This window comes from Lepidochelys kempii, chromosome 12, assembly GCF_965140265.1.
Source record: "Lepidochelys kempii isolate rLepKem1 chromosome 12, rLepKem1.hap2, whole genome shotgun sequence".
Lineage (NCBI taxonomy): Eukaryota > Metazoa > Chordata > Testudines > Cheloniidae > Lepidochelys > Lepidochelys kempii.
The window spans coordinates 4,519,074-4,546,451 of NC_133267.1; the positions used below are offsets into that span (position 1 = coordinate 4,519,074).

At 43.8% G+C, this 27,378-nt stretch overlaps 1 protein-coding gene across 3 annotated transcripts in view; it reads left to right on the forward strand.

The window, feature by feature from the left end:
- Positions 1 to 27,378, forward strand: part of TSNAXIP1 (translin associated factor X interacting protein 1) — a 64,455-nt gene that overhangs the window by 10,468 nt on the left and 26,609 nt on the right. For all 3 annotated transcript variants that reach the window (XM_073307226.1, XM_073307227.1, XM_073307228.1), the window contains exons 2-6: positions 15,456 to 15,549; positions 17,884 to 17,990; positions 20,583 to 20,706; positions 22,741 to 22,834; positions 26,734 to 26,930. In XM_073307226.1, the coding sequence (XP_073163327.1) occupies positions 15,456 to 15,549; positions 17,884 to 17,990; positions 20,583 to 20,706; positions 22,741 to 22,834; positions 26,734 to 26,930 (616 nt within the window). The remainder of the gene's footprint in view (positions 1 to 15,455; positions 15,550 to 17,883; positions 17,991 to 20,582; positions 20,707 to 22,740; positions 22,835 to 26,733; positions 26,931 to 27,378) is intronic.

Genomic DNA, 27,378 nt, shown 5'->3' on the forward strand with positions numbered 1-27,378 from the left:
AGTGGTCAGTTAAGAACAATCTAGGTACTTAGAACCCTGAGGATGTTGCCCTACCTTATTCTATTCACATTTTTGGCATGTACTGTTATATGACATTAGTAAAGAATCTCAGAAAGAGTTGCTTTCTTCTAATACTGAACAAGGAACTTTATTAAAATGAATAAAATAGGTTTGGTTTTTTGTTTGTTTGAGGTTTTTTCAGGGTGGATTTGGTTTAAATCACTAGTCAGGAAGACTCTATTTAATCGTGGTTTTCTACATAAGAGTGCATTCTTGTTGGTTAATATAACCTTAATACATATTCTTCACAACTCAGAGATAGATGTAGGTTTCATTTTTAGAAGGTACACACTATACATTTTTAAACAATATTTATTTTGAAAACTTTTCAGATTAGTTTTACAGCTATATCAGAAAATGAATGATTGTTTGGTTATTTCATTTACCAAAGGCAATTGAGGCAGATGTTTATGAAGTCATTGAGAGGTGAACTATCATTAATATTTGGAGGATTTTCTTGCCATGCTGTATTGGGATGAGAACATCACCAGACAGACATTTAAATTGTTTAAATGTTAAGTATTCTGGATTTTTTTCTTCAACAGCAAACATATAATATTTTAACAAAACAAGCATATGTCCCTCGCGTCTCACATTTATCTCCAGACTTCTCCTTGTCCAATGTTCTGCTCCCAACAATCTTCTATTCATTGAACTTTTTGAAACTTCACAGTTTTAGAGAGAGGTAAGGGATAGACTCTGTGTACACAAATTTGCAGAGGGACAATAGAGTTGAGGTCAGTTATTTCTCACCTTTATATATTATTTTTTTAAAAACATTTTTGCTGTTAACAAGCATCTTGCTACCTCTGGAGACACAAATCCACAGTTTGAGAACTGCAAAACTAAGCATCTCTGATGGTGTATTCTAGACCAGTGGTTCTCAAAGCTGGTCTGGCCACTTGTTCAGGGAAAGCCCCTGGCAGGCTGGACCCATTTGTTTACCTGCCGCCTCCGCAGGTTCGGCTAATCACTGCTCCCACTGGCTGCGGTTCGCCGCTCCAGACCAATGGGGGCTGTGGGAAACGGCATGGGCCAAGGGACGTGCTGGCCGCCCTTTCCACAGCCCCCATTGGCCTGGAGCAGTGAACCGCGGCCAGTGGGAGCTGCAATCGGCCAAACCTGCCGATGCGGCAGGTAAACAAATCGGTCCGGCCCGCCAGGGGCTTTCCCTGAACAAGCAGCAGACCGGCTTTGAGAACCACTGTTCTAGACTGAGCACTGAGTCCCATTGGGTAGACAGAAAGATTAGCCTAAATAATCTATACAGAAGCCTGTGGAACCCTATAAGATTGGGTCCCTAATCCACTAACTATTGGAACTCATTTACAAAACTTTTTTTAAACATTACAGGAATATATTGTCTCATACTATATAATTAGAATTTATAATCCCTACTCCATGATGATATATCTTTGAGCAATAATGTATCTTAATTAAAACTATCTTTAGATAAAATGCTTTTTGAGGGAAAAAACTTATCAAAAAAATTTGATTTAAATAAAAAAAGTCAGATTAAAAAAAAATCATTGATTTTTATCCATCCTGGGTTTTTTGTATAAACAACCTGTAACAAGAAATAATCTTTAACAACAAATTACCCAGCTGAGTCACTAGCTTCACAGTTTTGTGATTGAGAATGGTTTTGTCCAGCTGATTGATCTGGATTATCAAATCCCAAAGATGTAGGTTCTGGTTCAGTAGATTTACTGAATTCACCCATTCACTCCAGCTGTGAGTGCTATTGCTATAAGGGAAACATGCATCTGTGGTTGGAATCAGTTGTGTTGGTTACCTGCCAGTCATTCTTCAAGATTCTTTGTACCTCTATTAGCCTGAACCATGCAGGATCTTGGGGTGCAGCTTCATGCATTAACAACTGGAGTTGTCCAATATCTTTCCCAATTTAGTTTTATTTGGACTGGGTCTCCTTGTTTAAGCTTGGGTAAGTGTTAGTTGCATTCTAATGTTTAAAGGATAAAGCCTGAGATTTTACATTTGGCATCTCTACCTCAGATCCTTTAAGTAGAGCCACTTGGGATGAAGGTTGGCAATTTTGTTATGATCTCTTGACCGATAAACAGATGAGCTGGGCTTACCCCACTGTCATCTACTACTCGGGACTTCCCTGGTGCATATTCTGCTATTGGTTTATGATGCTCTTTCTCTGACTCCCCTATCAACTAAAATGTCATCCATATGAACTTCCATTCCCTCCCAAGCTTGGAGAATCTCCAATTTTCCTGTGGAAAATTGCCGGGATGCTTGTGATGCCAAACAAGAGGTTACAAAAATGATACCTTCTGAACTGTATCATAAAAGTTTTCAGCTTGGATTCTGTTCCATTACCCAGACATCAACACTAGCGAACATATTGTTGCACAAGCTAATTTGGAGATTATAGTCCCTACAGTGGAGAGAATATACCTTTCCCATTTTACTTCTTCACTTAGCCTCTTCAGATCTATCCATGGATGTGCCAATAATTTTCATAACAGGTATCACAGGGACCTACCACTCTTAGTTCAGTAATTGCATAGCATGCGTTATTCTTTTCCATTCTGTTTAGTACTTTGCTTTAGGAAACATTTGGGTGGGCACCCTCTACGCTCTGTTGAATGCCTATGGGGACAGTCCTAGGAGGTTACTTGCAGTGGCCTGCATAAACAAAATATTTTTAAATGTTTTAAAGTTCCTACAGGGTTGTTCCTTCACCCTGAAATTCCATTGATTTCACATGAATCAATGGATGAAGGAAATGCCATTTTGGAATAAATCTATAATCCATCTAATCTAGAGTACCCCAATGTCCAATATGATGATGGTATGCTGAGTGCTTTGATGGTGAATATTTTTGAATATTACCATTTCAAGACACAAGTTCTACGTTAAAGATAAGGGTTCACTTTAGAGACACTACCAAAGAGATCCTTTCTATTCTTTATTCTGCAATGTGGGTGTGACCTTTTACATAGTATGTATGACCAAGGCTTTGCTCTGATTTGTTAGTGTAAGGTCTCAGGACTTGTCTTCATTACCGCGCTAAATTGGTTCTGCAGCGCTGATGTAGCGTGTCTGGTGAAGATGCATTACGTTGACGTAATTACTCTGCTTCTTTCGCTGACATAGCTCAGTGTAGGTGCCGCTTTAAGTCGATGTAAGTTACGTCTCTCAGAGGGATGTTTTTTTCACACCCCCAAGCAACATAACTTACATCGACTTAAGCAGTAGTGTAGACAAGCCCTCAGTCTGTGCTGTGCTGCTGCTGCTAGGTTTTTCCTTTAATAAATAATGTTGTGGCCCCATTTTTAGTGGAATGGTTAAGAATGCAACTTGGGACTTAACTCCCCTTTCTTGTTGTAGGTGTTGGCAGGGTTTCAGAGCAGTGCTTAATGTTTGCATCAGGGGTGCTTCAATACATAGGAAAAGCAGGATGTGATAACCCTTGGAAAATTGGCCAGTTCTGAGTAGATGGCTTTGGTCATTTGACCACCTGGCTTTTTTATACTTAGATTAAAAGCCTTTCAGGGCAGGGTTCATCCCTTTGTTATATGTTTGTACAGTGTCTAGTACAAAGGGGCTTTGACCACTGATTGGAGCCTCTAGACCAGTGGTTCTCAACTCTTTACCATTGTGGGCTGCATATGTGTGTGTTATGTGGGCTGCAGCCACACAATATATATACACTACTTGTATGGCCCTGAGGATGTCACATGGGCCACATCTGTGTGCTGATTGGACCACAAGCAACCCGTGGGCCATCACTTGAGAACCACTATTCTAAACATCACCACAATGCAAATAAATAATAAGATGATAAAGAGTGGATGCTAGCTAATCTGTGCAGTTTGGGACGTGGACCAATGGGGTGAGATGTTTTGGGAATTAAAAGGGTTTCTTGAAGGTGGTTGGGTCAGGAGTGGAATGCTTTTCGACTCATTTAACCTCCTCATTGCTGGAACCTCCCCTTAATCCCACAGATAAGAACATTGTCAGTGCAGTTTCCTAAGGCTAAGTGAGGAGGATGTTGTGAAGGCCAAGACCAGAACAGGGTTCAAAAAAGAACTAGATAAATTAATGGAGGATAGGTCCATCAATGGCTATTAACCAGGATGGGCAGGAATGGTGTCCCTAGCTTCTGTTTGCCAGAAGCTGGGAATGGGCGACAAGGGATGGATCTCTTGATGCTTACCTGATCTGTTCATTCCCTCTGGGGCACCTGGCACTGGCCACTGTCGGAAGACCGGATACTGGGCTAGATGGACCCTTGGACTGACCCAGTAGGGCCATTTTTATGTTCTTATGAGTGTAGTCGTCACCTGTGATGGCCTTTTAATCTTGGCTTTTGTTGATGTAAGTAAATTCCTTAATGTTGCTTTAAAATAGTTTTTCATATTTAACTATAATTAGGAAGGGAATTAGACTGAAGAGGCTATCTTAGGTTTCATGGGTTTTTAAATGGCTTCCATGATCCATCTTATGATTCCATAAAACTTGCAATCCTGGCAAATGACTTCTACTTGCGTTACAGCAAAGATTTTGCAGTCATAAAATGACCTGATTTTCCACTTTTTATTCCAGGGATTATACTACACAAACAAGGTAATAAGCTTTGAATTAAGCTCCAGGGTCACAGGAGAAGGAGTTGATTGACTCATGAGCTATTTATGCACTATTTGATTGCTTTAATTTACTGTACATTTATAGCTGCAAGTAGGTTTATAAAGCTAGTGTAGGAATCATTACCCTGGGCTTGAAAAAACATGAGTATTAATATTTTCTAAATTTCCTGAAAAACACAGTGATTGAGAGTGAAACAGATAGGAAACATCTGCAAGTTTTAATCAGTATTTTGGTAAATGATCCTAGAAAAAAACCCTCAAAAACATCCCCTGAGTATGAGAACCAAGGCCATTTGCCTCCCTGTTTTCATTCTTCATTGCAACAAGATAATTAGAGGGATATCAGCCAACTCTAATTATACCAGGATTTTGCAGATACTTATTAGTAAACTCATGAAAAATCTGTCAAGAGTGGTTGAGAGACCCAGGATGCAAGTAATTGCAATTATCATCCAGTAACACCACTATCATGGAGAGTGAGAAGACTTGTTATAAACAGCCTTAGATAACAACTATAAACAGAAACAGTCTTTAAGATTAGGAAGTAAGGGTAAAGGGCGAGAATACAAAGAGCTCCTGACCCATCAATCAATGCATCATATGTTCCTCAACAACAGCCTTTATGGCTTCACTACAATTACCTAGAAATCTTATTCTAACAGTTCATTGAAAGTTAGTTATCAGATATTTCAGGGACAGAGTTCTGCTGAATTCAGGGAGATTATAATAGCACCCAGTGGAGATGACAGGGTTTGTAGAGTGACCTAAGAAGCCAATTTTGCTTAGCATGGTAGATTTAAGAAGCAATCCTGGATCTAGGCCACCCCAATCAAAAGAAGGCAAAACCCAACCAGATTACAAAAGCAAGATGAAACCAGACCTGAAGCAAGAGACCATAAGTGATTCAAGCAGCTGTCCATTAGCTACCTGTCAAGATATCCAGGGGATCAATATCAAAGGCTTCTAAGTGATGCCGAAGAAAGATGAAGTATAAATTAAATGTAAAAAAATGTTTAATGCAATATTAGGAAGTAAGTTTTAAATGCACACAAGACAGTAAGTTCCAAACTATAGAACTCATAACAGTTTATAACTTGAAACCTATATTTTTGCTAGAGCATTTACATTTTAACATAACAGAAATTTTTGAGTTTAGATATTTGCTTCTTTCTTCCACCATATAGTCTTATCTACTTGTATTTACAAAATATTTATATTAAGTTACATGTGGAGTATCTTACATGCACCCTAGAAGTGACTTATTTTTGCTTGCAATAAGAAATGCTAGATTTGTGACCAATTTTGAAAATGCCCTGTATTGATTTATGTAACTCTTATGCTGACCTGCTCTTTTTGTTTACGTGCATTTTCTTTGGTATTTAGTTTTATTTACATCCTAAATAAATGTGTGGTTGTTTACTAATATAAATTTACAGAACTTCAGCCTTAGTGGATGATATGAGAAAACTGGATTTTTACATGTAGTAAAAGCAGCCTTCATTAAGTGAAAATTGTGGGTATTGACCTCTTGCCTCTACAGGATCTCTGTCTGACAGTGGCTGAGAAGCATCCTGTGTCAAATCAACTAGCATTTCTTGTAACTCCAGTTTTGCTAAACATTACTGTGCTGACATTATACCGAGCAGATTCTACCTTTTGGATCTAACCTTCTGCACTGTAGTCCAGGATACAATTGTTATCACTTGTGAAGAGGATCTAGAGCAGGGGTGAGCAAATTTTTTGGCCTGAGGGCCACATCAGGGTTCCAAAACTGTATGGAGGGCTGGGTAGGGAAGGCTGTGCCTCCCAAAACCCTAACCCTATTCACCCTATCCCACTTCCCACCCATTGACTGCCCCACTCAGAACCTCCAACCCATCCAACCCCCCCATTCTCCTTGTCCCCTGACCACCTCCTCCTGGGACCCCCTGCCCCTAACCACACCCCCAATCCAAACCCCCTGCTCCCTGACTGCCCCGCCCCCTATCCACACCCCCGCCCCCTGACAGGCCCTCCTCTAAAGCCCCTTTCAGAATGTGGCCCTGCAAACATGGGCGGAGGACTCAGGAGGAGCAGGGGCAATCGGAGGGAAGCAGCAGTTTCCCCTTTAAAGCGCCGCTTCTCTCTGGCTGGCTGCCCGATGCTCCTCCTGAGTCGCCCACCCATGTTCGCCGCACTCCTGCCACCCGCGCCGCCCGCCTTTTCCCTGAGGCTGCAGGTGAGCCTCCCTTCTGTTGTAACAACCAGGCAAGGTACTAACAAACTTCAACAGGACTTTATTTTTAAAGTGGAAACCTCTTTACCAAGTTGCTGCTGCACCCTCGGTAGCTCTCACTCTGCCTCCTCAACTCCACCCCCTGTTCCGGTTTACTGTCCTTTCAGACTCCCAACAGCCAGTGCTCCCAGTTCTAATAATTACAAGCAGCATCTAAACACCACATTCCCTCCTCTCTTAAGAAGCTCTCCCAATTAAAATAAACATTGTTGTTCTAACCACAGGAACAAATATGAAACAAGACACTACACTGTTGGCAGAAATATTACACTGAAAAAACACTGTAGATACTACATAAGTCTCTAGTCCAGACAGGTGGTTGTCTGGGTCTGACAGGCTGTCTCTCAAGCCCTGATTCCAGTGCAGTGTCTTGTTGTATTGATACTACTGTGAAGTCATCCAATGCAGTCTGGGTGTTGGTAGGTGCAAGATAAGAAGCATTCCATACCCGCCCATCAGAAAGTCGATAGGTGTAAGGTCTCTATGATTTTAAGAGGAGCTGAATGCATCCGATGAAGTGAGCTGTAGCTCACGAAAGCTTATGCTCAAATAAATTTGTTAGTCTCTAAGGTGCCACAAGTACTCCTTTTCTTTTTGTGAATTTATGGTCCCCTTGGCATAAAATTCCAGGTTTTCGAATTCTAACGAAGGAACCATACTCAAACTTTCGTTCCTTAGCACCCTGCCGCTTCTCTGTGAAAGCCTTATACTTTGCTTGGTTCTGTTCAACTGTTTTTCCTCACATCATCCTCAGTTGGGGCATCAGGTCGTGCCTTTAACAATCCAGCAATGTTTAGTATTCATCTGTTTCCCATGCAGTAATTCTGCGGGTGATCTTTGCATTGTGGCATGTCGTAGCCCAGTATGCTTGCAAGAAATCAGTAGCAAAGGTTATCCACAATCGTCCTTCCAGTTTAGCCGTTTGCAAACTCTTTCAAACTTCTGTTAAATTGTGCGATTTCCCCATTGGCTTGAGGGTAATATAGGGATGACCTTCTGTGTAAAATGTTCCTCTCTGCTAGAAAAGTTTCAAACTCCAGGGAACAGAGTAGCAGCCGTGTTAGTCTGTATTCGCAAAAAGAAAAGGAGTACTAGTGGCACCTTAGAGACTAAACAAATAAATTGGTTAGTCTCTAAGGTGCCAATAGTACTCCTTTTCTTTTTGCAAACTCCAGGGAAGTAAATTGACTACCATTATCTGAAACCAGTTCTTTGGTGTAACCTTCCCTGCTAAAAACTGGAGAGAGGAATTTAATTACTGTAGCAGAAGAGATTTGTAATGTAAACCCTACCTCAGGCCATTTACTGAAATAGTCTATTAAAGTGATGGCATAACGGCAGTCACTTGGAGCAGTATCAGTGTCAATCACCACTTTTTCCCATGGAGATTCAGGAAGAGGATCAGGCTGTAATGGAGGGGTACCTGTCTCTGCTGTCTTATCATGCATTTGGCAAGTGACACAGGATTTTATGAGTGCTTCAGTTTGAGAGTCCATCCCTGGCCACCAATACAGCTCCCACAGTCATTGTTAGGTTCTGACAATTCCTTGATGAGTATTGTGCGCCAGGTGTATGAGTTTTGACTGTAACTCTTCTGGCACAAGTAGCCGGTGTGTACCTCATAGCACACAACCATCAAGCAAAGAAAGTTAATCCCGAACTCTAAAATAAGGCAGCAAAACTGGGTCAAGGTTTTTAGGGTTATTGGGCCGTCTCTTTGTCAGAAATTCCCGTCGTTTTTGTTGAATTGGACACGCTGAACAAGCAGCCTGAAATTGTTCTTTTGTAACTGCAGTAAGAGTGCTTGTAATATGCACAACTACTACATCCTCATCCTCCGGTGGACCATCTGGTGAAGGCAATCAGCTACCACATTTTGGTTTCCAGGCTTATATGCTAGTTGATGATTTATGCTAGTTGATGATTTAACTGGGAATTGGTCCTGCTTTGAGCAGGGGGTTGGACTAGATGACCTTCTGGGGTCCCTTCCAACCCTGATATTCTATGATTCTATGAGTTCCTAATTGAAAAGGAGTAGTCTTGCAGACCATCTAGCAATACAATATCCTGCTCTTCCCTGTCCTTTCATGGTGAGCAACATCGTCAAAGGGCTGTGGTCTGTGCTCAACTTGAATGTGCAGCCCCACAGGTAAGTTCTCAATTTTTCAGTAGCCCAGACACAAGCAAGTGCTTCTTTTTCGACTGTAGAATATTTCCTCTTGGCACTACTTAGTGTCCTCGAAACGAATGCAACAGTCCTCTCTGTGTTGTCCTCATGAAGTTGTGTGAGGACAGCCCCAAGTCCATAATCAGAAGCATCAGTAGTTACAATTGTGGGCAATGCAGGACTGAATAGTGCAAGTACTGAACTATGTACAATCAAGTCTTTCACCGTTTCGAAACTAGCTTGTGCATCCATTGTCCACACTAAGGTTGAACTTCTCCATAGTAATTCTCGTAATGGTTCAATGACAGAAGCATAATTGGGAATGAATTTTGCATACCGGGGGTAAGACCCAAGAAGGAATGTAAGGTTTGCAAATCTGTTGGAGGAGGAGCATTTGAAATTGCCAGGATATGATCTGGATCAGGTTTTAGTCCAGCCTGTGAAATTATATGCCCCAGAAAGGAGAGTTCAGTTTGTCTAAATTTGCATTTGGACCTATTGAGCTTGAGGCCTGCTTTGCTGATGCAGTTTAGTACAGACTGCAGGTTATTGTCATGCTCCTCAAAAGTATTTCCAAACACGATAATATCATCCAGATAGCACTGAATTCCATGTTGATTCTTCAGAATCAATGACATTTTTTGGAAAGCACTTGGGGCAGATGCGAGACCATATGGAACACCTTTAAAACGAAATAGTCCCTCATGTAATAAATGCTGTGAGGTCTCTGCTATCTTCATGCAACATAACCTGGTAGTATGCGGTCTGCAAATCAAGAGTAGAAAACATCTTTGCTCCACGGAGTTCTGCAAATACTTCTTCTATGTGAGGAAGAGGATGGCTGTCAATCACAATAGCTTTATTTGGCTCCCGTAAGTCCACACAAAGGCGACTGCCTCCACCCTTCTTCTGCGTCACTACTATAGGTGAAACCCATTCAGAGGAGTCAATCTTCTCAATAATGTCCTTTTGAACAAGTTTTCTAAGTTCCTCTGAATCAGCTTCCCTGACTGAAAATGGTAAGCGCCGTAACGTCTGTTGTACAGGCATCACATTATTCCACATTTTAACTTTATGCAGAAGCCCATAAGCACAGCCGAGTTTCTCCTCAACCTGGTGTTGGGTCCTAGCTGAAACTTGTGTGTGTACCGCAAGAGTGCGTTGCTGAGGGAGATCAATTAATCCATTAACTACCCTGAGATTTAAAGCAGCCAATAAATCTCTGCCAAGGATAGGAGTGCCGTGGTGGACAATGTAGAACTCTGCAGTTACACAGCAATCACCAAAAGTAACTATTGCTGGCAGGCAGCCATGTACTGGAATATGTTTTTTCAAATAGCACACCAAGTGAAGTTTGGGTTCAGTAAGAGGCACATCTTTAAAGTAATGCAGATAGATGGAATCAGGTAGTATAGATACTGCTGAGACAGTGTCCAACATTAGCTGAATAGAGTGTGATTTGCCTGAGGGTATGGCAGAAATGTTTACAGTGCACTTTATTTGTTCTGGAATATGTGCAGTAGTGATTTTGTCCACGCTCAGCACAGTAACATGGTATTGTAACTGCATGCACCTGTTGATTGAACTGGCTGCTACGACATACTTTAGCAAAATGTCCAATCTCTTTGCAATGATTGCACTGAGCTACTTTTACCAGACATCCTGTGTAGCTTGCAAGGTGATGTGGGGATCCACAGCGAAAGTATGCTTTTACTGTATTTTGAATTTGCTGATTCTGTGGTTTTCCATTAGTTTTCCTCTTGTAATCATTTGTCTGCAGCGATAGTGAACTTTTCTGCAAAGGAGTCACAGCCTGGACTGTGCCTCCTATATCCATGCTCATTATTTTGGCTTCAGCTGTAACTGACTCAATCTGAGTAGCAATGGTTATTGCTTTTTCTAGTGTAAGCTGTGGTTGTAGAAGCAAGCGTTCTCTTACATGAAGCATGGTTGTTTTCTCAATGAGCTGGTCTCTAATCATCTCATCTGCCACATTCCCAAAGTCACAAGTTACAATCAGACTCCTCAGGGAAGCAATATACTGCATTATAGTCTCCCCTGTTTTCTGCTCACATTGGCGAAATCTGTAGCAATTAGCTACTACATTCACTTTTGGCACAAAAAGTTCTTTAATGCAGTGAGTGCAGTCTCATATTTATTATCTGCAAAGAGAAAGGTGTAAAATATACGCTGCCCTTCTGCTCCAAGGCAGTGGATTAGCAGAGCACGCTTTCTTACTTCAGAAATCTCTGTAGCAGTGATTGCAAGCAGATAAGTCTCTAACAAATGGATCCAGGCATTAAAAGCAATTGGAGGCTCACCTGGGCTTTGCAGAAAGGGTGCAGGTGGGTTCAGAGACAGAAGATCCATCCTCGTCGCCAAAATGTTGTAGCAACCAGGCAAGGTACTAACGAACTTCAACAGGACTTTATTTTTAAAGTGGAAACCTCTTTACCAAGTTGCTGCTGCACCCTCGGTAGCTCTCACTCCGCCTCCTCAACTTCCCCCCCAGCTTCCTGTTTCCTGTCCTTTCAGACTTCCAACAGCCAATGCTCCCATTTCTAATCATTACAAGGAGCATCTAAACGCCACACCTTCCTGCTCTCCCTTGCCCCTGCAGTGCAGCCCCCTCCCGCACTGGCGGTACACTGAGGCTGTGGGGGAGGGGGACAACGAGGGAGGGGCCGGGGACTAGCCTCCCCAGCCGGGAGCTCAAGGGCTGGCAGGACGGGCCCACGGGCCATAGTTTGCCCACCTCTGATCTGGACACAACTTTTCACTTGTGGGTTTCTTTAAAATTTGTTTACATTTCACCAGGTATGGAGCATGGAATTTTCCATACCAAACCATGGCCAATCTAGTCTGAGATCCTGCTTCTGTCAGGAAGAGAGAGAAAACCCAGCATGCACCTGGCCAATTGTCCAGTGGTGCATCTGAGAGAAAAATGCCTTCCTGACACTTGTGGGAGCTAGCTGATAGCGGCAATCAATCTGAAGGCCCAACCCTGCAAAAATCTGACCGTGTTCTCCAGAATGCTAAATTAACTTAATTTCTATTGAAGTCACTGGGGATTGGGGGTGCTTAGTGCATGGTTAGCTACAGGTGTGATTATATGATTTTCGTCTCTGGATGGTTAGGATCCATTTTGATTAAATTAAGCAGTAGATGCATTAAAATTGCAGTTCCATTATCCGATTGCTACAAATCCTTAAAGATGCAAGTTATTTCATGTTTTACGGCCTGTGATGTACTGGAGATATACAGAAATGTTTCCAGTAGCACATAGCTGCAGCCTGTGTTTATCTGCCAACAGTACCTCACCACTTTAACAGTAATGTAGGATTTCAAAATATCGGAGACCTCTTTTCTTCTTGACACCTACAAAAGCTTTGAGAACAGATTTTCTGAACCAATTTATTTACTAGACTTTTAGGTTTCTAAAGTATTCCCAGTTAAGAGTCTTAGGCTGCTTGTACATTTATGAACAACACACTAAGTTTGACTCCCTTTAAACATAATTATTTGCATTACTGTCATGCCAAGGAGCCTTAGTCAAGGACCGTTGTGCTAGCCGCTGTACAAAAAATGGCCTTTGCCCCAAGAAGCTTACCCTGTTAGTATAAGACAAGGGTCAACAGATGGATACTGATGGGAAAGTACAAGGAAACAGTGAGCATGATGGACAGTTATCTTAGCAAGCCAGCAGGCTGGCCATTTTCAAGTTTTTTGTTGGCATCATGCCAAAGGAGAGTTTTAAAGGGGGTTTTGAAGGAGGATAATGAGGTAGCTTTGCAGATGCACATCAGCGCTCCTCCCAAGTGTGAAGGGTAGCATGTGAGGGGTAGCATAATCTAATTGCCTTCTATGATGAGATAACTGGTTCTGTGGATGAAGGAAAAGCAGTGGACGCGTTATTCCTCGACTTTAGCAAAGCTTTTGACACGGTCTCCCACAGTATTCTTGTCAGCAAGTTGAAGAAGTATGGGCTGGATGGATGCACTACAAGGTGGGTAGAAAGTTGGCTAGATTGTCGGGCTCAACGGGTAATGATCAATGGCTCCATGTCTAGTTGGCAGCTGGTATCTAGCAGAGTGCCCCAAGGGTCGGTCCTGGGGCCGATTTTGTTCAATATCTTCATAAATGATCTGGAGGATGGTGTGGATTGCACTCTCAGCAAGTTTGCGGATGACACTAAACTGGGAGGAGTGGTAGATACGCTGGAGGGTAGGGATAGGATACAGAGGGACCTAGACAAATTGGAGGATTGGGCCAAAAGAAATCTGATGAGGTTCAACAAGGACAAGTGCAGAGTCCTGCACTTAGGACGGAAGAAACCAATGCACCGCTACAGACTAGGGACCGAATGGCTAGGCAGCAGTTCTGCAGAGAAGGACCTAGGGGTTACAGTGGACGAGAAGCTGGATATGAGTCAACAGTGTGCCCTTGTTGCCAAGAAGGCCAATGGCATTTTGGGGTGTATAAGTAGGGGCGTTGCCAGCAGATCGAGGGATGTGATCGTTCCCTTCTATTCGACATTGGTGAGGCCTCATCTGGAGTACTGTGTCCAATTTTGGGCCCCACACTACAAGAAGGATGTGGAGAAATTGGAGGGAGTCCAGCGAAGGGCAACAAAAATGATTAGGGGACTGGAACACATGAGTTATGAGGAGAGGCTGAGGGAACTGGGATTGTTTAGTCTACGGAAGAGAAGAATGAGGGGGGATTTGATAGCTGCTTTTAAATACCTGAAAGGTGGATCCAAAGAGGATGGATCTCGACTATTCTCAGTGATAGCAGATGACAGGACAAGGAGTAATGGTCTCAAGTTGCAGTGGGGAAGGTTTAGGTTGGATATTGGGAAAAACTTTTTCACTCGGAGGGTGGTGAAACACTGGAATGCGTTACCTAGGGAGGTGGTGGAATCCCCTTCCTTAGAAGTTTTTAAGGTCAGGCTTGACAAAGCCCTGGCTGGGATGATTTAGTTGGGATTGGTCCTGCTCTGGGCAGGGGGTTGGACTAGATGGCCTCCAGAGGTCCCTTCCAACTCTGTTATTCTATGATTCTTCTATGAGAGAAAGCACAAAGGTGCTTGTTTGAAAATTTAAAGAGTGAGAGAATGGAGGCTGGCATCGTGATCAATGGAAGTCAACATCTCAGTAGTGAAAGAGAGATGATAGGTAGAGTGGGGGTAGGTCACGAAGGGCTTTGAAAGTTAAGATAAGTAGCTTATGTTTGATGCAGTTGAGAAGGGGGGGCCAGTGGAGGGATTCAAAGAGGGCGTGACACATAGTGACAAGCTAGGAAATTGACCTTTACAACAACATTCTGAATGGATTGCATAGTTGCATTTGTCAACACCAGAGAAAAGGCGGCTGCAGTAATTGAGATGCAAGATGAGAGTTTTAGCTGTATGGATAGAAAGGAAAGACCGTATCTTAGAGATGTTATGCAGAAAGAATCTGTATGATTTTGACATAGTCTGGATGTAAGGACCTAGAGAGAGGTATGAGTTGAAGAGGACTCCCAAGTTGCAAGCCTGAGTGACAGATCAGTGTTGTGCCAGTGTGTGACAAAGTGACAATGCAACTTCATCAGAACATCCAGAAATAACCATATCTGCTGTATCATAGAGCCAAATAGGTGGCAACCCTACTTCCCCAAAAGATGTGAATGCAGCCATATTTGTACCCCTTATAAACTCTAGCCATCTGCATTTATAAGCAGCTGGTCTTGGAAGGCATGCTCTGGTTACACCCTCTGCATATCCAACCCAGAAATCTGGGCTAGTGAATCCAAAAGGTGATTAAGCAGACAGAAAATGAAAGCTGCCAAAGAAAATTACACATTACAATCAAAGGCAGCAGGACACCTACTCTGAAAGATGAGTGGGTGTTTGGTCAGCAGTGGGCTTGAATTCATTGAATCTTCTCTGACAAGTGAAGCAGAGATGGTCAACAGGATTGTATTTCTAATTTACTGTATCTAGAAGGTGGGGACAATAATACTAATCTACTCCAACCACATGGAGCTCTGAAATTATAAGTGCTGAGCATCATTGGTAGCAACAAATGGGGAAAAGTGATGTGAAAAAGATGCAGACTTTCACAGGCATAATGAGTAAGTAACCTTGCCCCTGGATTCTTCCCTCTTCCATTGCTATCACCCCCATCCTATTAGGAGAGCCCACTAAACCACTGGTTTCTGCAGCGTATTGGGTTCCAGCTGATGGTGATGGGATTACATACCTTTTGTTGCCCAGTGGCATTCAGAATAGTATTTTGGATGTTGTTGCACATTTTTTGAAATGTAGGTTTCTTTTCTGTCATTACAGATGGGCACCTAGTCTACATTCCCCGGAGAGTTCAAGTTACCAAATACAGACTGGTAGTCTGAAACACACCCTTCTGAAGAAACGAAAGACTCTGGTGAGTGGAAATATAACCACGGAGCACCTAATCTTGGTCCACCTGGGGATGCTTTGGCAACTTGCCAGAAGCCCAAGGGCCATGCCAGACACTTATAAAATAAAGCAAATTTCAGCGGTTTTCATCTCTGTGCAGTCCACAGAGGCTACAGGTCTCGGCATGCAGTGCTGCAATCCCTGGCTTTTCAGATCAAGAAACGGTACTGCAGGCTGGAGTCTTTGAATAATCAGTGGCAGATGTGGGGGAGGGGGGGAGAGAAATAACAGTTGTGCTTCAATTCTCTTCTTGGCTGCAGTTTTTTTTAGTATAACCACAATATGGCAGACGACCAAAGCCAGAGTTTGGCCAATGCAGTAAACAGAATTAGACCTGACATCACATGCTATGTAATCATGAGCTAAAAGCTACTTAAAAGAACATCAGTTCCTTCAAAAGTGGCAGTCATACTGAGTAAAATAAAACCTTAATCTGCTTGTATAAGAGTGTCCCACTAACAGAGAGCAAACTCCAGAAACACCATATTATTGTAGATAACTTGGGAGGGCAGAAGGAGTTGGATACGTCACACATTGTTTCTTAAAAAAACAACACCATTGTGAGAGTTTAGTGGCACTCTGGGAATGTGTCAGCTCCTGGAGTGAGCTGTATAGCCTACTCATACAGTAACTCTCCTTGCAAACTGTACTGCTTTGTTCCTACAGTTGGGAAGTCATTTTAGAACTTTTCTCACAACACAATATCTTTAAGTCTCAGTAAATTGGAGTCACAATGCTCCACCAGTACAATTTCTCCACTTCTTACTGAGGTCAGAGGGATATTTAAACTATCACAGGATCATCTTTGGCATCCTGAGATTAAAACTTCTCCCATGGATAACTCTTTATAAAGTTTCCAGACATAAGGAATTTGTCTTAGACAATCAGAACTCCAACTATCCCGTGATAATAGTGAACATAAAGAGTGGCAAGTCACCTCCGACACTTTTCTCCAAGGAAATAATGACTTATGGAAGTCAGTGTGTCACTGAGAAACGCTGCAAGATGCAGTGGTGGGAAAGTTCTGAAATGGCTGGTAGGCTTTCAGAATTCACCACAGGGGTCTGCTTCTTTTTTCAGAGGCAATTCAGTGTTTTGAAAGGAAATTCAATTTTATTGGCAATTGATTCTTTTCTTTAGGGCTTGCCTCCATTAGCAAGATTTGCATGCATGGTGCTACATCCCCGCAAACCCCCAGTGATGATGTGCTGCATAATGTAAAGTGGGGCTTACATGGATATGACATGCTCTGGTTCCAAATGGGTAAACAACCCCAATATGTGCTTGGCTTTCCATCAGCACAATACAGCTCCACTGAGGGGTTGCATGGGACAGCTCCCACAGTGCATAAATTCCTAATGGAGACAAGGCCCAAGTGAAGCATCAAATTCTGGTTTTCATACAGATTTGGAAGTTAGACCAGAATGCTGCTTTGTTGACATGATATTTATTTTGCAATAGCACACAAAGTCCTCAGTCAGGATCGGGGGACCATTGTGTTAGTCTGTGCTAGAGCTCCAGACATCTGTGGAAAGACATGCCCCTGCCCCGAGGAACATGCAGTCTAAGAAGCATGTCCCACAGCCACCATGGGCTTTTTTACACACTGACTTGCACTATTTTAATTAACTAAACCACTCAGTGCAGGTAATTTTCCTTAAAAAACAAAAAAGAGAGCGAGACAGACAATAGTTCAATTAGTCTTTGGATGTCACAGAATATCAGGGTTGGAAGGGACCTCAGGAGGTCATCTTCTCCAACACCCTGTTCAAAACAGGGCCAATCCCCAATTTTTTTTGCCCCAGATCCCTAAATGGCCCCCTCAAGGATTGAGCTCACAACCCTGGGTTTAGCAGGCTCATGCTCAAACCACCAAGCTATCCCTCCCCCCATAAATGATTATTCTTGGTTACATTAAGGAGCAGCAGACATGCTACCATGGCTTATGGAGATATACCTATCTCATAGAGCTGGAAGGGACCTTGAAAGGTCATTGAGTCCAGTCTCCTGCCTTCACAGCAGGACCAAATACCATCCCTTATTGTTGCCCCAGATCCCAAAATGGCCCCCCTCAAGGATTGAACTCACACCCCTGGGTTTAAGCAGGCCAATGCTCAAACCACTGAGCTATTCCTCCCCTAGCTGAGAGAAAGGGGTTTTCTGGCACCTTCTCTTTCCTGAGTTTAACTGTCCCTGGGCCATCTGTGCTGGTTCTAGAAAGGCACCTGATTATTCTAACCCCAATTAGAAACACTGGGCACAGAGGGATTCACAGGTGTGATTTCTGCTTTTCTTTCAGGCCTACCGGTTTTCTGTTGGAGGTCGTTTGTCTACATGGCCTGCATATGCATCTGGGCAGGCTATCTTACAGAATCAGAAACCCTGTTGTAGTCCAGAGGGGAGAAGGTAAGACTAGCACTTTATTATTAAAAGTGCTAGGAAAAACTGCAGCGTACAGCATGGGATCTCGGAAATAGGCCCAAGATGTTCCAGCAGGGTAGCAGAAAATGGGCTTGTCTATACCCAGGAATTATAGAACAAAATCACCACCGTTGCTACTCAGCTGCATCAGTTGGAACTCTAGTGTGGGGTGCTGGCAGCATCCCTAAGGACTTCTGGTATCAGACAAAGCAGGGCCAGTTCTGAGCAGCAGCTGTGTGGGAAACACCAAGGGTTTGTTTAATAGTGATTTGTGGTCAGTGCTTAATCAAAAACCAAAACTGGTTCTTAAGCTGAAAATGTCCTTCGGTCTCGATGCACTGCTTCGCATTACATTGGGTCTACCAGACATTAAGACAGGTTTCAGAGGGGTACCCATGTTAGTCTATGTCAGCAAAAGCAACAAGGAGTCCTTGTGGCACCTTAGAGACTAATAAATTTATTTGGGCATAAGCTTTCGTGGGCTATAACACACTTCATCAGATGCATGGAGTCTGATGACACGGTCTCCCACAGTATTCTTGTCAGCAAGTTAAAGAAGTATGGGCTGAATGAATGCACTATAAGGTGGGTAGAAGGTTGGCTAGATTGTCGGGCTCAACGGGTAGTGATCAATGGCTCCATGTCTAGTTGGCAGCCGGTGTCAAGTGGAGTGCCCCAGGGGTCGGTCCTGGGGCCGGTTTTGTTCAATATCTTCATAAATGATCTGGAGGATGGTGTGGATTGCACTCTCAGCAAATTTGCGGATGATACTAAACTGGGAGGAGTGGTAGATACGCTGGAGGGCAGGGATAGGATACAGAGGGACCTAGACAAATTGGAGGATTGGGCCAAAAGAAATCTGATGAGGTTCAATAAGGATAAGTGCAGGGTCCTGCACTTAGGATGGAAGAACCCAATGCACAGCTACAGACTAGGGACCGAATGGCTAGGCAGCAGTTCTGTGGAAAAGGACCTAGGGGTGATAGTGGACAAGAAGCTGGATATGAGTCAGCAGTGTGCCCTTGTTGCCAAGAAGGCCAATGGCATTTTGGGATGTATAAGTAGGGGCATAGCCAGCAGATCAAGGGACGTGATCGTCCCCCTCTATTCGACATTGGTGAGGCCTCATCTGGAGTACTGTGTCCAGTTTTGGGCCCCACACTACAAGAAGGATGTGGAAAAATTGGAGAGAGTCCAGCGAAGGGCAACAAAAATGATTAGGGGTCTGGAACACATGACTTATGAGGAGAGGCTGAGGGAACTGGGATTGTTTAGTCTGCAGAAGAGAAGAATGAGGGGGGATTTGATAGCTGCTTTCAACTACCTGAGAGGTGGTTCCAGAGAGGATGGTTCTAGACTATTCTCAGTGGTAGAAGAGGACAGGACAAGGAGTAATGGTCTCAAGTTGCAGTGGGGGAGGTTTAGGTTGGATATTAGGGAAAACTTTTTCACTAGGAGGGTGGTGAAACACTGGAATGCGTTACCTAGGGAGGTGGTAGAATCTCCTTCCTTAGAAGTTTTTAAGGTCAGGCTTGACAAAGCCCTGGCTGGGATGATTTAATTGGGGATTGGTCCTGCTTTGAGCAGGGGGTTGGACTAGATGACCTCCTGAGGTCCCTTCCAACCCTGATATTCTATGATTCTATGAGTGTAAAATACAGTAAGCAGTATATATATCACAGCACATGAAAAGATGGGAGTTGCCTTACCAAGTGGGGGGTCAGTGCTGACGAGGCCAATTCAATCATGGTGGATGTGGCCCATTCCCAACAGTTGATATGAAGACCTCTCAGGCCTTTCCCTGGGTATCCTGCCTAGGCAGTCAGGTGCTTTCCAGGACAGAGTTGACTACAACTCCTGTCAGCCAACAGGGCAGGCTCCAACTAGAACAAATCTGATTGATGTAAATAAGTGTTCTAGTAAATTTGGCTGCAGCTGAACCCTGTATTGATGGCGCTGGGAGTTGTCACCTCCCTGCAGGCCAGCAGCTTGGCCAGTCAGCCAGGACAACGAAGGCTAGCCCTGGTTGCGAGGTTAGTAATGGGAAGTGGGTTGGTGCAAGGCGAGGCTCCACATACACATGGAGGAGCGGACAGACAAACTGTCTCACCTGTGCACTCTCTCTCTCTCACACGCACACACCTTGATGAGAACTCCAGTGCCAGAGTTTTGGGCCTAGATGGAAAGACAGAAAATGTAATGGGGGGAAGACCTACTCTCTGCCTCAAATACACACTATTCTCCAGTCTGACACAAATACAGATGGACCCCAATACTTCTTTTCACAGATATTGAGCAGGGAAAAATGTGAGTCTCTTTGTAGTGCAACCTATATATGAGGCACAGCCCTATTGAACCTGAGTAATGAGGTAAAGTCTGGCTGGGTGGCAATCGAATCTGCCTCTGTTCCTGTGAGCCGCTCAGGACACTGAGTCTCATATACTGGAAGGATGTACCGCCACAGTAAAGTGATCCACTCTAAAGCTATGGCGGATGGGGGGAGAGAACCCTAGAGCTCACGGATTGTAAACCATAGATGTGGTAGAATTTTGCCTGTCATTTTCTGTCTGTCTGCAGCAAGAAACTGGCTTCTCTTACCATTGCAAAACCACGGTACCTGGAAGAGCTGGAATCCTACCTAAGGAAAGAGCTGCAGTCTCTGGACCTGACTAAAGAGAACGCTCAGGAACTTAAGCTCCAGGTCTGATGGAAGGGGGACACTGGTGAATTCAAACATCAGTGCAAAGTGGGATGGATTTTTTTTTTTTTAAACTGGCCATTCATAGGTTCCTTAAAAGAAAAGCAGATGGACAGAGAAGACCCTTTGGCAGTGCTGAATGAGAACTGGCTTTGCTTGGCACTTTGAAGCCATGTGCACAAAGCAGTGTAACTGTGCTAGGATGATAACACTTAGCACCTCCTAGAACACTTCACATTTTCTTGCCCAGCCACTACCTAGTTTCTCCATTGTTTTTTGGAAATGTGAATGGGCCCCAGAATGCAACTTGTGGGCCAAATGCAGTTGCTGAAATTCCACGCTATGGCCGTCATGCATTGCCTTGCACTATTGTAATACAAAAAACAGGTCCCACGCTTGACCAGGACCCCATTCTCCTAGGCCAGGGTTCCAAGCATACAGCTCATGGGCCAGATCTGACCCTAAGACCTATTTCTTCAGCCTCATGCTAGATTGGGCATGGGTCACTCACTCCCCCTCCGCCTGCTGAGCCCCTTTGAATAGCCTTGCTGACCAATGCGCAGAGTAGAGGTTTAGTGGAGAGGCTTCTTCCTTCTCTCTTCCCTGCTCCTGCTGAGCCCTGGCCTCAGAGGAGTGGCTGCTTCTCCCTGCCTCCCCCTCTGCAGATCAGATCACCCCAGGTTCAGGGAAGTGGCTCTTGCTCTTCCCACTCACACACTTTGGGGGTGTGGAGACAGAGACAAATCCCCAAAGGGGCCACAAGAGAGGGGAAAGAACCCCAGTGGGGGTGAGGGGAAAGGGTTGGGTGGAGGGGAATAAAGAGAGATAACTGGACAGAGGGAAAAAGGTTTCATAAATGAGAAATTTCTTTAAGTGAAACCCTGTAAGTGCCTCAGTAAAGGGGTCCACTCTGCAGTCAGTAAGACTGGGAAGCTCTTCCTGGTGCATGGTACTCCAGCCCATGGACACTGACTGAAAGGTACTAATTACTACTCTGAAACCTGAAAGGTACTAATTTCCACTCCCTCCCAAACAAGTTTGACCCTCTTGTGCTGAGCACTGACCATACAGGTAGGGAGAGAGAATTCCTGCCTGGCAGCCCTTAGTATCTAAACTGACTAAGGGCCAAAGCAATGTCTCTTTTCGCTTATCTTTAGTACGGAGGAACACCCCATAGTGATTAGAGAGTTCAGCATGCAGTGGGGATGTGAGGAACTCGGAATCACTGCCAGGAATGCCTTTCTTAGTTCAAATGAAATGAATAGAAGAAAATAGAAGTGGTTCATTACAGATGTGTGTATGGGAATATAGTCCCTTTACAGCTACCTGTTACTGCTGTAAGCTGTTCTGCTTGGCAGTAAATGTCTGTATTAAACAAGGGAAGAGTTATAGAAAAGACCAGATTACTTCGTTTCATGTCCAGGTCTAGCTCTTTAGTGGCTTGGAATTTTAGATGGAATTTGGTGTCACTAGATAGCTCCTGTTCCAGGCTTTCCATGAATACCAAGCACTGGCACCAAATGTAAGGTATTTTGGAGATATTGGTAATAAACATCATGTTATAATTATTTTGAAATCTAAGGGCAAACCCTGATCAGTCACAACTGGCTCATATTCTGAAAATAACTTAGCTTCCACCCAGAACAAAACTTGCTCACCCCAAAACCCGAGGTCCTGTCAGCTCTGCTCAGACACTAAAGATCCCATGGCATTTTTCATATGATTGGGGATTTGGCCAGAATTTCCCATTGCCCCACTGTCTGTCATCCTCCACCCCAGAGGTTGTTGCATTTCAATGGCAAAGCTAGAAGTATATTTTTTGTGACTTACTTTGGGATACATTAGCTGCATATTGAGAATTGTAACAGTGTTTATTTTAAGACTTAACAGTATTTTTAAAAGGATGTTGACATCATCATAATCTGTGCAGTAATTAAGACAGCAACAGTGATTGCCTCAACAGCTAGCCCAACGTTCTAGATAAGGAAAATGAACAGAGTCCTTGATAGTGTTCCCTCTCTCTCTGTCTTCTGTTAGCCTTATAGAGAGATCTTTGAGTTCTTCATAGAGGACTTCAAAACCTACAAGCCCCTGCTGTCTGCCATAAAGAATGAGTATGAAGTTACATTGGGTAAGATCTTGGATTCTGTTCTGCTGGGAGTAACAGTCATTCTAGACAGGTGGCTTTACACAGTAAATTAGCTGTATCAGGTAGCTACAGGATGAGCAGTAGGGACAGGCTTCAATGCCAAAGTAATAATAAATGGGCTCTTGTTAACTACCTCTTGTACTTATTGTGAACTGGAGAGTCTGTGTAATGAGAAAAGGAATACTGGTGGCACCTTAGAGACTAACCAATTTATTTGACCATAAGCTTTTGTGAGCTACAGCTCACTTCATCGGATACATTCAGTGGAAAATACAGTGAGGAGATTTATAAACACACACAACATGAAAAAATGGGTGTTATCATACAGTGTGTAAGGAGAGTGATCACTTAAGATGAGCTATTACCAGCAGGAGAGCGGGGAGAGGGACCTTTTGTAGTGATAATCAAGGTGGGCCATTTCCAGCAGTTAACAGGAACGTCGGAGGAGCAGTTGGGGGGCGGGAGAATAGTTTTACTTTGTGTAATGACACATCCATTCCCAGTCTCTATTCAAGCCTAAGTTAATTGTATCCAGTTTGCAAATTAATTCCAATTCAGTAGTCTCTCGTTGGAGTCTGGTTTTGAAGTCTTTGTTTTAATATTGCGACCTTTAGGTGTGAGATTGAGTGACCAGAGAGAATTCATTACAATCTACATACCATACAGACTATGCTGACAGCTTGTGCCACACGCTCTCAAAGAAACTGTGGAACCACCTGATCAACTTCCTCTACAGCAAACAGGGAAAGATTAAGAATGAGCTCTCAGAACTGGATACTCTCATAAAAAACCAACCTTCCACACAAACTTCCTCCTGGCTATACTTTACAAAAAGTAGACAAGCCAATTACAACACACACTTAGTTTAGTGTCCTTTTTCTTTTGTAGAGAAACAATCTAAACTACTACATGCCACAAGAGGCCACAGCAATGGTTCCCTTAACCCACCCAGCAATATTGTCAATCTATCCAACTATACTCTTATCCCAGCAGAAGAATCTGTTCTATCTCAGCGCCTCTACTTCTGTCCGTCCACCTCCCACGAACATGATACAGTTCTGTGGTGACCTAGAATCCTATTTTCAACGTCTCTGACTCAAGGAATATTTCCAAAACACCTCTGAACAACATACTAATCCACAGAGACCTTCCTACCAACACTACAAAAAGAAGGATTCTAGATGGACTCCTCCTGAAGGTCGAAACAACAGACTGGACTTCTACATAGAGTGCTTCCGCCAACATGCACAGGCTGAAATTGTGGAAGAGCAGCATCACTTACCCCATAACCTCGGCTGTGCAGAACACAATGCCATCCACAGCCTCAGAAACAACTCTGACATCATAATCAAAAAGGCTGACAAAGGAGGTGCTGTCGTCGTCATGAATAGGTCGGAATATGAACAAGAGGCTGCTAGGCAGCTCTCTCACACCACTTTCTACAATCCATTACCTTCTGAGGGTTACCAAAAGAAACTACAGCATTTGCTCAAGAAACTCCCTGAAAAAGCACAAGAACAAATCCGCACAGACACAACCTGGAACTCCGACCTGGGGCATTCTATCTGCTACCCAAGATCCATAAACCTGGAAATCCTGGGCGCCCCATCATCTCAGGCATTGGCACCCTGACAACAGGATTGTCTGGCTATGTAGACTCCCTCCTCAGGCCCTATGCTACCAGCACTCCCAACTGTCTTCGAGACACCACTGACTTCCTGAGGAAACTACAGTCCATCGGTGATCTTCCTGAAAACACCATCCTGGCCACTATGGATGTAGAAGCCCTCTACACCAACATTCCACACACAGATGGACTACAAGCTGTCAGGAACAGTATCCCGGATAATGTCACGGCAAACCTGCTGGCTGAACTTTGTGACTTTGTCCTCACCCATAACTATTTCACATTTGGGGACAATGTATACCTTCAGATCAGCGGCACTGCAATGGGTATGCCAACATTTTTATGGCTGACTTAGAACAATGCTTCCTCAGCTCTCGTCCCCTAATGCCCCTACTCTACTTGCGCTACATTGATGACATCTTCATCATCTGGACCCATGGAAAAGAAGCCCTTGAGGAATTCCACCATGATTGCAACAATTTCCATCCCAACATCAACCTCAGCCTGGACCAGTCCACACAAGAGATCCACTTCCTGGACACTATGGTGCTAATAAGTGATGGTCACAAACACCACCCTATGCCGGAAACCTACTGACCGCTATTCCTACCTACATGCCTCCAGCTTTCACCCAGACCACACCATACGATCCATCGTCTACAGCCAAGCTCTACGATACAACCGCATTCGCTCCAACTCCTCAGACAGAGACAAACACCTACAAGATCTCTATCAAGCATTCTTACAACTACAATACCCAGCTGAGGAAGTGAAGAAACAGATTGACAGAGCCAGAAGAGTTCCCAGAAGTCACCTACTACAGGACAGGCCCAACAAAGATAATAACAGAACGCCACTAGCCATCACCTTCAGCCCCCAACTAAAACCTCTCCAACGCATCATCAAGGATCTACAACCTATCCTGAAGGACGACCCATCACTCTCACAAATCTAGGGAGACAGGCCAGTCCTTGCCTACAGAGAGCCCCCCAACCTGAAGCAAATGCTCACCAGCAACCACACAACAGAACTACTAACCCAGGAACCTTGGAATAATGACTCAACCACTCCCAATCTCTATTCAAGCCTAAGTTAATTGTATCCAATTTGCAAATTAATTCCAATTCAGCAGTCTCTCGTTGGAGTCTGTTTTCAAAGTCTTTTTGTTTTAATAATGCGACCTTTAGGTCTGAGATCGAGTTTTAAATTCATGGTTAACCCAGGAACCTATCCTTGCAACAAAGCCCGTTGCCAACTGTGTCTACATATCCATTCAGGGGACACCATCATAGGGCCTAATCACATCAGCCACACTATCAGAGGCTCGTTCACCTGCACATCCACCAACATGATATATGCCATCAAGTGCCAGCAATGCCCCTCTGCCATGTACATTGGGCAAACCGGACAGTCTCTATGTAAAAGAATAAATGGACACAAATCAGATGTCAAGAATTATAACATTCATAAACCAGTCAGAGAACACTTCAATCTCTCTGGTCACTCGATTTTTGACCTGAAAGTGACTATCCTTCAACAAAAAAACCTCAAAAACAGACTCCAACGAGAGACTGCTGAATTGGAATTAATTTGCAAATTGGATAAAATTAACTTAGGCTTGAATAGAGACTGGGAGTGGTTGAGTCATTATACTAAGTGAAACTATTTCCCCTTGTTTATTCCTCCCCCCCCCCCCAACACTGTTCCTCAGATGTTCTTGTTAACTCCTGGAAATGTGCTGGAAATGGCCCACCTTGATTATCACTTCAAAAGGTTCTCTCTCCCCCCACCCCACTCTCCTGCTGGTAATAGCTCATCTTAAGTGATCACTCTCCTTACAATGTATATTTTTTTCATGGTCTGTGTGTATATAAAATCTCCTCACTGTACTTTCCACTTTATGCATCCGATGAAGTGAGCTGTAGCTCACGAAAGCTTATGCTCAAATAAATGTGTTTGTCTCTAAGGTGCCACCAGTACTCCTTTTCTTTTTAATATAAATAGCAGTGTATTAAGATCAGCAGCCCACATGGAGCTTAGACCTGTAGGAAGAGAGATCAGCAGAATATAGTCCCAGAAGCTAGAATCCCAAAGAAAGCCAGCCCTCAGCTGTTCACCATAGCAGGTGGAGGAAAAACTTGCTGGTTTTGTCACAGGTTCCAGTATTGAACAGTAGTTCTTAGATTGAGTCTTCTGCCTAATTCCATAGCCCTGTTGAGTCCTTAATTAGAGAGCCCACCCTTTCCTCCTTTAGCTCACCTGAGGGAGAAGATCCGCTCCCTGGAGCCCTTGAAGGCAATGCTGGTGTGTGTGTCAGATGAGTGCACCCGGCAGATCGTGGCACTCCAGGAGGAGGAGAAAGCTGAAATAACCAAGCTGAAGAAAGAGAAACTGTATTTGTTAAAGCTTATCGACAAAATGGAGGAGGAGAAGGGCTCCCTGCAGACTCAGGTAAAATGGTCAACCAGATGTTTCCCACCCCAGCCTTATGCATCTAGTCCCAGACAGCCCGATCCTGCTCCCACTGAATCAATGGGAGCAGCCATAGGCCTCGTAAGGTGCTGATGATTTGGCGTGCTCAGCCTGATTCAGTGCTAATGCAGAGGTCTCCATCACAGTGTTCCCTGCAGATGGCACGTTCCACTGTGCTATGCTGTCAAAACTCTTCTGAGTTGTGGATGTAGGTCTGTCTTCCCTGGTGCTTAATTTGTAATGAAAGAGTGTCAGGGCTCAAGCAATTTTTACACTTTCATAACTGATGCAGCAAGCCCAGGGGTGCCAGGGCTATGAACTGCCAACCCTAGAGATGGCAGTGCAGGGCCACCCAGAGGGGTGGGGCAATTTGCCCCAGGCCCCCACGAGAGTTTTCGGTGGCAATTCAGCGGCAGGGGTCTTTCTG